Source organism: Chenopodium quinoa, unplaced genomic scaffold, assembly GCF_001683475.1.
Source record: "Chenopodium quinoa cultivar QQ74 unplaced genomic scaffold, ASM168347v1, whole genome shotgun sequence".
Classification (NCBI taxonomy): Eukaryota; Viridiplantae; Streptophyta; class Magnoliopsida; order Caryophyllales; family Amaranthaceae; genus Chenopodium; species Chenopodium quinoa.
In genome coordinates this window covers 771096-786111 of record NW_018744151.1, presented here as the reverse complement: position 1 = coordinate 786111, position 15016 = coordinate 771096, and the positions used below count along the sequence as shown (strand labels likewise).

Genomic DNA, 15016 nt, shown 5'->3' with positions numbered 1-15016 from the left:
TATAATTGAAAGTAATCTTACGATTTATATATGATATTATAAAACTACACATTTATATTAATATTATTAAAACTCAAAGGGACAACATACTGTTGGAAAAATGATGTTGTAACCATGAAAATAATTAAGGAATTAGGGCAAAAATAGAATACTCAATTATAGATCTCATATAAAAATAGATGTGATGTGTTTTATTGCTGCCCTAGAAGCGTATTTCACCGCCACTGGTATGAGGCTCTGAGTGACGATTGCTTCCCAAGGGTAACACATCTACCTTCCAATTCCATACCCCGATTGGAAGGTTGGAATTACTTCAAGAACTCTTTAGATCTCTTTGGAAATGACTTTGTGTTTAGGGTTTCACAATACTCTGTGTATTTTTTGTCTCCCATGTATAAATTATAGCTTAAGGGTATTTAGAATTTATGAAAAAAAAATCAAAAATACGGACGTGCACTTATACAATGTAATTTTATGTTGTAGTTAAAACTTATTTATTATTAGTTCAAAAATCAGAGGTGTTACACTAGTTTTCACCGACAAATTTTTACACCACAAATATCAAGCCTATAGTTGGACGGATGAGCACTTTAAAACTCAACTAGGCTTTGGAATTTCTAGTTTTGTATTATCTTCGCTCTTTTATATTCTATTCATTTCATTTATTTAATTATTTCATATATTTTATAAGTATTGATATGTCCATTTTATATACTATATTACCCCTGTCCCTTGGTCATATTTGGTAGTGTTTTTGGCTCTTTAGAGCTACTTTTATTACTAATTTGTGTTTTCTAGAATTTTCGTAGTTTTGGTTGAGTTTTATAGGGAATTGTACTTTTGGAGCATTTTTCCGGAATTTATTAGAGCAACTATGATCATTGGAGGGGCACGACCATCTTTCAGAGGCCAAGGCCGGTTAGAGTCATCAAACCGGTGATCAAAGGCTCGACATATGTGATACCGGGGCATTTGGATCAAGTGTTCAAGACCCGAAGAGGAAATCCGGATTGGGCCGAAGAATCGGAGACCGATCGAGAAGTCCAAGATAGCCCAAGGTCATCGCCCGGTGCAAAGGGACTCCGCCCGAAGGCGCGCCCGGCCGAGCGGGGTGGAATATATTGCAGAAATCTTCGCCCGATCTCGTGCCCGACCGGGCGCGAGTGATGCACTTGATGGAAAAAAGGCGGGCCGATCGGGCGCGTGTTTTGGAGAGCTTGTTTACAGCAATTTTTACTTAGTATCTAATTAGGATTTTATGAGCTTAGTATAAATACATTTTAAGTCGTTTTGATACGACTATTCTTTTCTCTTAGACTTTCTCTCTCCACTTAGTTTTATTTTCTCTCTCTATAACTCTATACTTTGTTCTTGATTCAACTCATTATTTACGTTAATTTTGGTAACGATTTCTTCTTTATTAATTTCAACAATTGTGTTTCTTTTATTCATCATGTTTTCTTTAATTGCTATGTTTAGTTTAGATTTAATTATGTGTGAGTAGTTCTCTTTCTAGGGTTTGTGGGGATCCATAAATAATATGAAGGGGTATTTTATTGTTGTTGATTATCAATGCTTGATTAATTTCCTATTGATTGATTTAATGCTATGCAACTAGATTTGTGCAGATTTTTTATGTATGAGTTTAGCAATATTAATTCGAGATTCGAGAGATGAGAGAATTGATGTTTAGGCTTAGTTTCAATAGGCGTGTTAATTTATAAATGATTAAGTCGAGATTCGAGAGATGATATTTAATATCGGTAGATTAATTATGTGATTGTAATACGTAGAGAAAGCCCTTTATGATCTGGTTTATTGATGCATTGATGATCGATTTTCATGTTTTACCCTAGAATATTATTTATTGGTGAACCTATGCCCTAAGTCCTTTATTCATTGATTTTTCTTTACCCTTAATCTTCATAGTTTAGTTTCCCTTCGATAATAATAATTTGTTACTTAATAATTTAGATTGCTTTAATTAATCAGGAATAGAAAGAACAATTTTCCTGTGGATTCGACCCTACTTCCCTATCTGCATTAGTTAGAGGATTTAGGAATTACTTTTGATTAGGTTATACGACTTAAGCCAGTCAAGTATTCATAAAATTAATCGCCAAAGTCAGTTGGTATTACAAAAATTAAGGCCTAAAACTCTAAAATGACCAAAGCTTTCGCGAACTTGTGAGCTATTCTACTTGACTTGAAACTTTTACAAGAATGAGTCAAGACATAATCAAGCACGATTTTAAAGTTTATGAGTCGAGCACTTTTGACCCTCGATCAACTCACTCAATTAGTACCCATGTTAAATATCAAATATGAATCACGTTAACATTAAACAACAATTTCAAAAGAAAAATAATGTTATCATATATGCTATATTTTTTTTGAAGACATCATATACACTATATAGTCCTAACATGCATAACCAAATACCAAGCTAACCTTGGTCTAGTGATAAGATTGTCACCTTCTAATCTTGAGGTTGAGGACTAGTGACACTTTGAGAGTGAGAATCCTTTACCCTTCCCCCTCACTCTCACCCCGCAAATATTGGAGAAAAAAAACCGTAAGAATTGAGGTCAATTAATATGAACATACTTGATGTAGTAATCGATAAACCCGCTCCCAACTCAACATGACCAAATGACCATTAGCAAGTGTAGCAAACTAGCAACGCCTAAATCAAAGAACTTGATATTCCAATACAAAATTCATCTTTCAAAAATCTCTTCTTCGCAAAACCCTTACACTTCTTCTCCCGCTCTCTCTCTCTCCTCCATTCTTTCCTCCTCCCAAATGTTCGATCCCAGAAAACTCTCAACCAAATCTCACCCCCAAATTCCATCATTCTAAAACCCTAATTTCCAATAATTTCCGATTTTGCAAGCATCAATCATGCCGTCATTCCTCTCCGACGACGAATTCGAGCGATTCAAAGCCTCCGGCGACGCTTCTGCGGTGGCGGAGAAGGCGGATTCCTACATTCGCGACCTCTACGCCAACCTCGAGACCGTCAAAGCCGAAGCCGATGCCGCCTCCATTACTGCCGAGCAGACTTGCTCGCTCCTTGAGCACAAATACCTTTCACTGTCGTCCGAGTTCTCTGCACTCGAAACTCGCTATTCGGAGCTTGATTCTAATTTGCTGCAACGAGTTTCGGAGCTTGCTCAAGTTCAGTCTAATAAACATCAGCTTCATCTTAAATTCGTAAGTTAAACACACCTTTTTTTTTGTTCTTGTTGTTGTAATTAGTTGTAATTTATGTTGTGATATTTGGATTTAATGTTGTTTCTGAATTTATTGCTATTATTATGCGATTTTGTGTTGATTTTTTCGCTAATTAGGGTTTGGATTATGGTTACAGCTGAGAGAAATTGAAGTTGGATTTCTTTTTAGTAATTTTAGTATTGATAATCGTGGAAAATAGCAAGCATGTTTAGTAAAAATGTAGACATAAATAAGGGTTAGTTAGTAGAGGCAGCTGAAATTCGAAGGCGATTCATTTTGATTCGATAGCATACTAGATAACTCGGTATATCGATGATGTAGGAAGTGAGTCGATTTTCTTAAATTTTGCAAGTACTTCGTATGGTTTATACTTGTTCTACTATGTATATTGTTTATGCTCTTCTTGATCATGTGATTGCATAGAACTCAATTTCCAATTTCCTCCTTTGACATGGGTATATGTAAGTATATACATTTTGTATTTCGCTAAGTGTAATTTGAAATGAAGTAATGGGAGAGTTGGTTAAATGGCAATGCAAAAATTGTGCTGTTGCCATTGCTGCTGATTTAGGACATTTCTGATTTCGCTTGATTGTTTCTTGTCTTAGATCGAAAAAGATGGAGAGATTGAAAGGCTATCAATAGAGGTGAAGGAGCTGCAAAATTCAAAGAGGCAAGTAGTGGAATTAGTAGGAGTGAGGGATGAAGAGATCAGTGAGAAAAAGGCTACTATCAAGAGTTATCATGACAAGATTACAAGCTTGACAGAACGTTCTTCCCAGAGGGAAGCTAAGTTGAGTGAGCTTGAGGCAGAGTTGATGCGCTGTAAGGCTAACTGTGACAAACTATCGCGAGAGAAGGAGCTTATTGAAAAGCACAACACTTGGCTTAATGAGGAATTGACAGCAAAAGTTGATAGTTTGCTGGAGCAGCGTAGGAAATGTGCAGACATGGAGGCAGATTATTCGATGAAATTAGCTGATATGGAAAAGCAGTACAACGAATGCTCTAGTTCTTTGAGTAGGCATAAGGAGATGGTCAGAGAGCTTGAATCAAAGGTAGAAAATTTGCATCGAGAATTATGTTCAGCCCGAGATGATGCTTCTGCTTCCGAGCAACAATATGCAGCAGAAATTTCAACAGTTTCCAAACTTGCTGATCTGTACAAGGAAAGTTCTGAGGAGTGGTCCAAAAAGGCTGGAGAGTTGGAGGGTGTGATAAAGGCTTTGGAAACACATTTAAGTCAAGTTGAAAGTGATTACAAAGACAAGCTTGAGAAGGAAACTGCTGCTAGGAAGGAGGTGGAAAAGGTGTCTGCAGAGTTGAAGGAGAAACTTGAAAAATGTGAAGCCGAACTTGAATCAAGTAGAAGAGAGAACGAGCTGGATAATCTCCCTTTGAGTAGCTTTACCACCGAACGGTTGACATATCCTTCCAACACAAATGATTTTACTGGAGATAATCTAGCAATTGTACCTCATGTCCCAGCAGGTATCACTCAATCATGTTGTTTATTCTATATTGAGATGAATTTTTCCATTTGGTACCATCAGCAGCTGAATTGGTCTTAAGTCATTATATGTGACTCTTTTTTGTTTGCATATGAACTTCATCAATATTCATCTTGTTTGATCTTGGCTATGTTTGGCAACATTTTTCGCCACCTTAAATGATAAGGTGATGAAAACTTAAGGCATCTTAAATGATTAAAATTTTTTTGGCAAGCACCTTAAGTAAATATTAAGGTGATAAAATGGACTTAGGGCATGTTCGGCATTAGCTTTTGAGTAGCTTTTAGTGGTTTGACCAATTCAAACCACTACTTAACAAAAAATGTGAGTGTTTGACAAAGGTAGTGGTTAGGGTAGCTTTTAGTGGTGGAGGTAGCTTTTATGAAAAGTTATAATGATTAGCTTTTGAAATTAGAGATAGCTGTTGAAAATTTAATCTATAGTTTTAAAAATAAAATATTAATTTTTATATGTAACAACTAGTCAACCGCTACTTTACCGAACACTTATATCTAAATTATTTATCTTCACAGCTAACAGCGTTGACAGCTAACAACTACCTACACCCTATATTTTGCCGAACACGCCCTTAAATTGAGATGTTACCTTGAGTACCATCTCAAAAAAAAAAAAAAAATAAGGGAAAAATAGGTGCTGAAATGTTCTTAAATTCGAAAAATATCTTTAGAAAGTTTAAGCTACGATAAAAACTGATGTAATTAACTATCTTATCACTTTCACTTAGCTTATTTGTTTCAAGTCTCTTTTCAGGTATTGTTTCAGACATAGCCTAAACTTATTTAACATACTGAACTATTTTGTACATGACTTAGTTGGAATTAGTCAAAGTTAGTCAAGCACGACGGGGCTTATTGGTTTTCATGAATACTACAAGAATGACTGGTCTTAATTGCAAAAGATCATCACCATGAGTCGCTCACATAGACCTGATGGCATCTTCATTTGTCCCTCATGTGACTCTTCCATTTCTGTCTACTGAGATGTGATCTTGGACACCAATAATTTCATGTCATTTGCTCCCCTTGGCCCTTCCATCTTGGTCATCCTTGGTTTCTACTAATATTTCCATTCTCCCAACACTATTATTTGGGCTGACATCCCATGATTCCCATCTCCTGATGTTGGCATAGTTATGCCCTAGCCACCTCAATCAATTCTTCACCTTATCATCGACGTTTCATTTTGACTCTTGTGAGAATCTGTCATTGCAGACTCTCTCTCTTGTCTTAACCATAAATATGCCTCAACATGCATAGCGTAGTGTACTAGTGTTGCATCATTCAACCATCAACTATCTTTTTTATTTTTTGTTAAAACTTAAAAGTGAGGAGTATAGAAGAGGCATCATATATATATATATATATATATATATATATATATATATATATATATATATATATATATATAATATATATATATATATATATATATATATATATAATATATATATATATATATATATATATATATATGTTCCAATTATGGCCTCTTAGATAGCCGGAAATAAATTGCGGTAATGGGAATGAATTTTAAGTGTAATATAATATGGAAAAAGCCTGTTATTATCCATTGGAACCCAATCTCATCCCCAAGCATATGTTTTCTGTATGTTTTTCCATTACCATCCGTTACCACTTGAAGGTGTTATTAGGTGGGAATGGGATTTAGGAAGAAAAATGTTATGGACTAAGCCCGATTGATTGTAAATGACACTCACAAGTAATAAGAAGGCAGAAAGCTTGATGATTTTCAATTGACAGAATTCGAATTACAAGGGATAAACATAACTTGAGGTGATGACTCTCTAAGTAGCTTTAGGCCACCACTCTCTCATGTGTTTACTCTCAAATTTCTGGATGCCCTCCCATAATACAAAACATACTACATATACTAGAATGGTCAAAGTGACCTTAGAGCCTAACATGTGATACTAGACTAAACTAGAAAAACATAAACAAGCACAAAGAAACTAGCTTTGCTTTCTTTCCTTCCTTCATTCTTAATTAGATTTGTCCTCTACTCAATTAGAATTATCTTGAGGTAGAGGAGTGTTCCCTGCTGCTGCTCCTTCTTGACCTTGGTGGACTTTCCTTCTTCGTGTATAGACCTTGATAGGTGATTCCATCACAAAAAATAAACAATATGGGACTCATCTTGAATGATCATGGGAATGAACATTGATTTACTTTCCAAATTTACATACAAATTCATTGTCATTACCATTGTTTATGACCAACGCACCGTCAAGTTAATGCGATGAGTATTTGTGGGTGTGGTTTGTTAGTTCATTTGCATCCATTTGGGTTATTTGGTTAATGTCTCCAAACTTCTTTTAATATTCTGTTAGCATGGAGCAAGTTTGAATGAATTACAGTGTGGGCACTGAAACTAGTATTTCAAAGGAAAGTTATATCAAATTTAATTTATTGTATTCTTAATGTGCATTTGCAGTTTACTTAATTATTGTTCATTGTGTATTTATTGGGTGAAGAATGATCATTTCTGTTTGTCAAGGTATGCTCAATTTTGCTACCAGGTCTCCAATTTACTTGAATGTGCACATTGTGTATTTCTTGGTGAATAATTATCATTTCTTTTTGTCATGGTATGTTCCATATTGCTGCTGAGTCTCTTGTGTACTGATTATAATGTTTGGTTAAAAGGTGTCTCAGGAACAGCTCTAGCAGCGTCCCTACTCCGGGAAGGTTGGAGTTTAGCTAAGATGTACACTAAATATCAGGAAGCTGCAGATGCATTGCGACATGAGCAGTTAGGCAGAAAGCAAACTCAAGCTATTTTGGAGCGGGTTCTTCTTGAAATAGAGGAGAAGGCTTCTGTCATCTTGGATGAACGAGCAGAACATGATAGGATGGCTGAAGCTTATGCTGTGATGAATCAGAAGCTGCAACAATCTCTTTCAGAGCAATCCAATTTGGATAAAGTTATCCGTGAATTGAAGGCAGAAGTAAAAAAGCATGAGCGTGAGTATAAATATGCACAGAAGGAGATTAGGGATCTTCAGACTCAGGTTACCATCCTTTTAAAAGAATGCCGTGATGTTCAACTGCGTTGTGGACTTGATAGCCATGAGTACCTGAATGATGATATTGCCTGTCCTTTGTCTGACATTGACGATGAATCTGGCACTCAGAAGGTTATTTCTGAGCACTTGCTCTCTATTAAGGATATTAAGGGCTTGGTTGAACAAAATGCCAAGCTTCGCAGCTTAGTACGAAGTCTATCTGATGATATTGAGAATAAAGAAATGCAGCTAAAGGAACAATATGAGGAGGAGCTTCAGAAGCACAAGGAGGAAGCAGCTTCTAAAGTTGCTGCAGTTCTGGAAAGAGCTGAAGAGCAAAGACAAATGATTGACTCACTTCACTCGTCTGTGGCTATGTACAGGAGATTGTATGAGGAAGAGTATAGACTCCGCTCTTCTTCCCAACCTGTATCTATTGAACCACCTCCTTCAGATGGCAGGAAGGACTTCATGCTGCTTCTAGAAGGCTCCCAGGAAGCCACAAAGAAGGTTCAAGAGCAGGCCAGTGAACGTCTGCGATGCCTTGAAGATGAATTAGCTAATCGGAAAGCTGAAATCATAACCTTGCGTTCTGAGAGAGATAAGTTTGCCTTAGGAGAAAATTTTGCCCAAGAGAAACTTGAGAGGTTCATGAAAGAATTTGATAATCAAAGGCAGGAAATGAATGGAGTTTTATCACGGAATGTCGAGTTCTCTCAGCTCATAGTTGACTACCAAAAGAAGCTGCGTGAAGCTGCTGAATCTGTGAACACAGCTGAGGAGCTCTCGCGGAAATTGAACATGGAACTTTCTGTTCTAAAGCATGAAAAGGAACTGCTTTTGAACTCTGAAAAAAGAGCTCAGGATGAAGTTCAAGATTTGTCTAAGAGGGTGTATAGACTCCAAGCTACTTTGGATACCATACAAAGTACAGAGCAAGCTCATGAGGAAGCCAGAGTTGAAGAGAGGCGGAAGCAGGAAGAATACATAAAAAAGATTGAAAGAGAATGGGCTGAGGCCAAGAAGGAGCTTCAGGAGGAAAAAATCAAAGTCCAGACTCTTTCACTGGATCATGATCACACTATTAAAGATGGCAGGAGACAAATTGAAAATTTGGGTAAAGAATTAGCCGCAGCATTGCAAGCTGTTACAGCTGCTGAGGCCAGGGCTGCTGTGGCTGAGGCACGATGTGCTGATCTTGAAAGAAATTTGAAATCCTCTGAATATAAGGTTGCTGAGCAAGACGGTGGGTTGAAACCTTCGTCATCTGCAGCAACTGAGAGCTTAGGGGATGTAGGGTTCAGGGAAGAAATTGAACGGTTAAAAGCAGAAGTTCAAGCCAGCAAAGACCACATGCTTCAGTATAAGAGCATTGCAGAAGTGAATGATGCTGCGTTGAAACAGATGGAAGGTGCTCATGATAACTTCAGAATTGAGACTGAACAAATGAAGAAGACTCTTGAAGCAGAAATTCAGTCACTCAGAGATCGGGTTCATGAACTTGAAAATGAATCTAGTTTGAAGTCTGAAGAAGTGGCCTCTGTAGCTGCTCAGAAAGATGAAGCTCTTGCATCTGCTTTTGCAGAAATTAACTGCTTGAAGGAAGAAACTTTAAATAAAGTTTCTCAGCTTGAGGCTCTGGAAGTCCATGTTACTGGTTTGAAAAATGATCTGGAGAGGGAGCATCAACGAGCACTTGCAGCTCAAGCTAATTATGAAAGACAGGTTATGTTACAATCTGAAACTATACAGGAGCTGACAAAGACCTCACAAGCTTTGGCTTCACTTCAGGAGGAAGCATCCGAACTTCGAAAAACTGTTGCTGCTTACAAATCTGAGAATGACGAGCTCAAGTCAAAGTGGGATTTGGAGAAGTCAGAGATGGAGAAGTCAAGGAGTGAAGTTGCAAAGAAATATGATGAGCTTAATGATCAAAATAAAGTCCTGCACTGTCAACTTGAGGCAATGCACATGAAATTAGCTGGGAAAGACGCCGGTGGAGTAACTTCTGCAGGTGTTGGTGCCGATTCATTAAGTGATGATGGCTTGCACAGTGTAGTTAGCTATCTCCGGCGTTCAAAGGAGATAGCAGAAACTGAGATTTCATTGTTAAAACAGGTTTGCCAGCTATCCCTAAATGTTTGATTTTTCGTGTTTATTCATCGATTTCATTTTTTCTAGCCTTTTATGTGTCTTTGATGGAAAGTCATCTATTTTGCTAAACATACTATGATATCTTTGGAAATAGGAGAAAATGCGTCTGCAGTCTCAACTTGAAAGAGCTCTAAAGGCAGCTGAGGCAGCAGAAGCGTCACGTAGTGCTGAGCGGTCAAGTTCAAGAAATTTGATGTTCTCAGAGGATGAGTTCAAGGCCTTGAAACTTCAGGTGAGCGAAATGAATTTGCTGCGGGAGAGCAACATGCAACTTAGAGAGGAGAACAGGTATAACTTTGAGGAGTGCCAGAAGTTGCGGGAAGTTGCGCAAAATACTAAAGCTGAGGCTGATAATATACAAAACCTTCTTAGAGAGAAAGAACTAGAAGCTGAAGCCCTCAAGAAAGACAATGAATTGCAGAAGAAAGAGAAAGAGCTTTTGGAAAGCAGGATTTCTGATATGCTTGAAAAATCTAAAAGCTTTGATTTAGAGGACTATAATCGACTGAGAAGTGAGGTCGAGCAATTGCAGGCCAGTCTGAGGGAAAAGGATGCTATGATAGAAGAAACGAGAAAACTTGTATCTCAGAAAGAAGAAATAATAACAAAATTAGAGCAAGACCTTTCACGAATCAAACTGGACCTAACTGAAAAGGAGAATCGCCTTTCTCTAGCAGAGGCTAATTTGAAATTAGATGCGGATCATAAGAAGAAGGCTTTTCTTCCTTATAAACGAAGGATTGATATGCTTTTGAGGGAGAAGGAAGCACTTTCCAAAGAGAAGGAGGCACTTTCCAAAGAGAAGGAAACACTTTCCAAAGAGAAGGAAGCACTTTCCAGAGAGAAGGAATCACTTTTGACTGAGAGGGAAGCACTTTTAAAAGAAAGAGAATTATGGGCAAAAGAAAAGGAAATGCTGAACAAGGAGAAGGATGAAGCTAGCAAAGAGAAGCAAGCTATCTCCAAACAGTTGGAGGATCTTCGTCAGGAGAAGAAATCCACAGGAGACACCCCTGCTGACCCAGCAGCGAGAGAAAAGGATGCCAGGATACAGATCTTGGAAAATACTGTGGGTAGACTGAGAGAAGATACCAAGAAAGAAAAAGGTAGGCGTATGAACTATGAGAAAGTTATTACTACAAAAGCTGGTATTGTTAAACAGGAAAAAGAGAAGTTCGAAAATGAATGGGGCAAGCATCAGGAGGCACTGAAGAAGATTTCAGATGAGCTTGAAAAGCTCAAAAATGCGAAGGACAGCCTTCCCGAGGGTACTTCAGTGGTACAGCTTTTATCTGGAACTACCTTGGATGATATGGCCTCTGCATATGTGTTGGCTGTTGAAAACTTTGAAAGGGAAGCCAATTCAGTCCTCAATGACATACGGAACCAGGCTGTTGTTAGTAACTCTTCAGCCACAGATCCAGTTCCATCTGTAGCTGGTAGCTCTCAGGCAGTCCCTGCTGAAGGTTCGAGTACGATTTCATCCATGGTTTCTGCAACTTGCCCACCCACAAAAGTAACTGAAGAAAGAGAGAAGAGAGTTATGAAAACCATGGTTGAAACACGTAAAACTGGGAGGAAGTTGGTTAGACCTCGACTTCTTAAATCTGAAGATGCCCAGCGTGATGTTGAAATGTCAGAGTTGGATGGCAAGAATGTGGGGAAGCCTAGCTTGGTAGCGCAGCCCTCTGTCTCTTTGTCCAGTGAACCTCTTGTTCGGAAACGCCCTGCTTCTCCATCTCCTTCTGAGCTGGAAGAGCAATCATCTTTGCCTGGAGATTCTAGTTCTGATTTGCCTGCGCCTGCTCTTAAAAAGTCCAAGGGCTTAGAACCTGTTCAAGAGGATGTTCAAGCAACCTCTGCTGCTCTTGATAATGTTGAAGTTGTTCCAACAGTTGAAGAATTACTTGATGCAGCTGCTTTCTTGCCTCAAGATTCTATTGAGGAAGCTTCTGATTTTGGTAAGGATGATTTTGAACAATTTCAAGGACTTGGAAAGGAGCCTGGAGAATCTAATCATACAGATGAGGAAAAGTTAGCAGATGCACAGAATGATTGTGAAATCGTTGATGAAGAGCATGCTGAGAAGCCAAGTGAGGCTGATCTAATGTTAGATGATTCATCAAATTTGCAGGCTGACCAGGATTTTAATCAGCAGATGGCTGATGTTGCTGACAGAGAAGAAGGAGAAATGCTCCCTGAAGGTTCTGACCTTGATGGTGGAGATGACACAGCTACTGTGGAAATTCAAGATGCATCTGAAGTTCAGCCTGATCATTTAACTGCAGCTTCAATCCCATCTCCAGCTCCAAATGATGATGATCCTGTAGCTGCTGTCAATGCAGAAGTCAATGAAACAAATTCTCCTGAGATTTCAAATGCTAATGATCAGACTGAAGAAGGGGAACTAGCTGAAGATGTTGCTGACGATTCAAATAAATCTACTGAAGGCAACGATCAAATTGCTGGGGATGCTGAACTTACCAGTGAACCTAGTTTATGTGTTGCTGAAGGTAATCCGAGTTCTGTAGAATCTTCTATTTCCAGAGAAGATAGTCCCAATGTGATGGCTAGTCAGGAAGCAACTCAGCCTTCACATATGAGAGCAAGCTCAACAACTATAATGATATCTGAAAGAGCTAAGGAGCGGGCTGCAGCTAGGCTTGGACGTTCCCCTGCACCAGATTCCACTCCTCCTGCTGCGAGGAGAGGGCGAGTGCCAACGACACGAAGTCGAGGTGCCCGAGGTAGCCGTGGTGGTGGGCGTAGGCCAAGTTCTGGTGATCAAAGCTAAAACTATAAGCTACCTTATTTCTTGCCACCCCAACTGTAAGTTTTCATCTCCTTGCTGCTTGTAATTTTTCTACTCCTTCCAAAGTTCAATTTCATGTTCATTTAGGAATTAGGATTGTTGGTACTGGCTACTTTGTCTTGTGAACAGCTATCACCTAAGCATACAATTAATGTTTCATCAAAGGAGGACTAATGAAAAAGCCTAGAATAATGTTTAAAGGGGGTAATTTGACTTTTGAGCTGTTGGTTTCATTAGGAAGTGGATTTAATTTTAGTAAAAACATTCCTTTCTCTCTAGTGATTGTAATTCTTGCTTTGTTTTGTTTGGTAGTAACGTAGCAGTAATTGGCTCCAATTAAATTATGGCATCATAGTTTCAAGGTTTAACAAATTTGAGTTTAACACAGTCCCAAATTCTATATGATGTTTAACTGATGAAAGTAAATTGTAGTATTAAAATAGGCTAGTCTTGTCCCAGTTCTTGTTCTTAAAGGGCATTTAATTTTGTTGCATTCTTCCTTTTCATTGGGTGTCAGATACACAGCCTGTATCCGAGCTTTCCTTGTGAAGACTAAGCCTGTGTCCCTACTCATCTTTTGGAGTTTTCTTGTATTTAAAAGAATTAAATACAGATTTGAGTATGTCGTTGGTAGAAATTTCCATATCTAACCCACCAGTGGTAGCTTGCAGTCAGACATTGTGATACAGTCCACCCACCACATCAACATTCTCTCTTCAATTGGCTTAATTTTGTATGCAAATTAAGAACCGTAGAAACAAAGATATTATTTTATGTTAAAAAGGTGTAAATTACTGCCTAAAATTCCTACTTATTTTGTTTTGGAGAGAATTTTCCAGTTTCTTAGTCCCTGACAGTGTAATTAGTTTGTAAACTATTACTTATGTTATTCAATTATACTCTGCAATCCTAGCTGATTTCATTTGTGAGTGAAATGCTACAAAGTACTATGGTCGAATAAAAATTGTTATTGTTTTCCGAACACTTGATTTGCAATTTAATTTAGCATTTCAATTCCTGGATTTGAATTGAAGAAGTTCAACTTCAACTCACAAAACATTATCTTAGTATTTTCTGATCTTAGAACTAGAATGATACTCTCTCTCTCTTGTTTTTTTTTTTTTTTTTTTTTTTTATTTTTTTTTTTTTTTTTAAATTTTTTATTAATTTATTTTTTATTTGATGGCTAATAATCGTCATGTATGATATTTGTGAGGTTTGTTAGTATAAAGTTAGGAACTGAAACACATCTTGTGCTTGCATCTGATCCCTTTTAAATATTGACATGTCTTGCAAAATATGTTGGGTAGATGAAATCACTAAAAGTTGATTTTTTTGGAAATTAACATTGGTGAAGGGTGTATGTATTGTTTCTGTGATAACAGTGAAAGTAACAAATCTGCTCTTGAATGGGAGGTGTAAAAATCATTCTATTTTATTTAATTACATATTGCATCTCTCTGTTTTTTTTTTTTTTTTTTTTTTTTTTTTTTTTTTGGTGAGATCTTTGTAAAACGGGACTATGTTGGGTTTAACATTATCTTATGCTTTTTTTCCAATGTTTGCTGTTGACAGGTGCAAGTTTGAGTTGATGCAATCAAAGAGTATAGGGGAAGGAGAGCTGTAAAGGAGATTCATTTGCTTTGAAGGTAGCTTTAATCCCTCCTACGGTGATTATTTTAATATGATGAAAGTTCCGTATCTCAGTAATATGCTCACACTATTCTCTTTGTACCCACAGGAAGAAAGATGTACAAAGATATTCAAGCAAGATCCATGGCTTTTGAACAGATTCGTGGATTTACTTGTGTGTAGATGTAGTGAGTAGGCAACAAGGACTTGTCGCAGCTTACAACTACAAGAACATCAAGCACCATTTTTCTTAGTCTTTCTCTACTTTGCTCGACTTTTGTTTCGGGTTCTAAGAATGCTTTTTGAATGGCAAGTCAAACTTGGCACAAAGAGTTCATAGAACTTATTTGCACATTTTGTTGCTCTGTAACATATCTAGCCAAATATTATGTTGCATGGTACTGATTATTCTTAAGATAAATGGGGAAGGGTATAATTTATGGATTTATGCTTAGGTGATTAGTTTCAGGCACCATAGACTAGAATTGTGTAAGTATCAATATAATTTTGGTAGATTTTCTGCTATTATGTTGAAGTCATGGTATTTTAAAAAATTGATTAGCTTTAAATTAAAAATTCGGAGTTATAAAGCTTGTGAATGTGTGCAAGTTATTAGTGTCGATACTG

At 37.5% G+C, this 15016-nt stretch overlaps 1 protein-coding gene across 2 annotated transcripts; it reads left to right on the top strand.

The window, feature by feature from the left end:
* Positions 1–2655: 2655 nt before the first annotated feature.
* LOC110693477 (nuclear-pore anchor-like) lies at positions 2656–14943 on the top strand. 2 transcript variants are annotated; one of them, XR_002505592.1, is made up of 6 exons: positions 2656–3216; positions 3846–4728; positions 7433–9909; positions 10040–12774; positions 14333–14406; positions 14499–14943. XR_002505592.1 is itself a non-coding variant. In XM_021870593.1 (5 exons), exons 1-4 carry the CDS (start codon positions 2905–2907, stop codon positions 12737–12739), a joined length of 6372 nt encoding a protein of 2123 aa, XP_021726285.1. In that variant the 5' UTR covers positions 2656–2904; the 3' UTR covers positions 12740–12774; positions 14333–14407. The 2 variants fall into 2 exon arrangements, 1 of the variants encoding a protein (XP_021726285.1); XM_021870593.1 differs by lacking the exon at positions 14499–14943 and having other exon boundaries at positions 14333–14407.
* Positions 14944–15016: the final 73 nt, after the last annotated feature.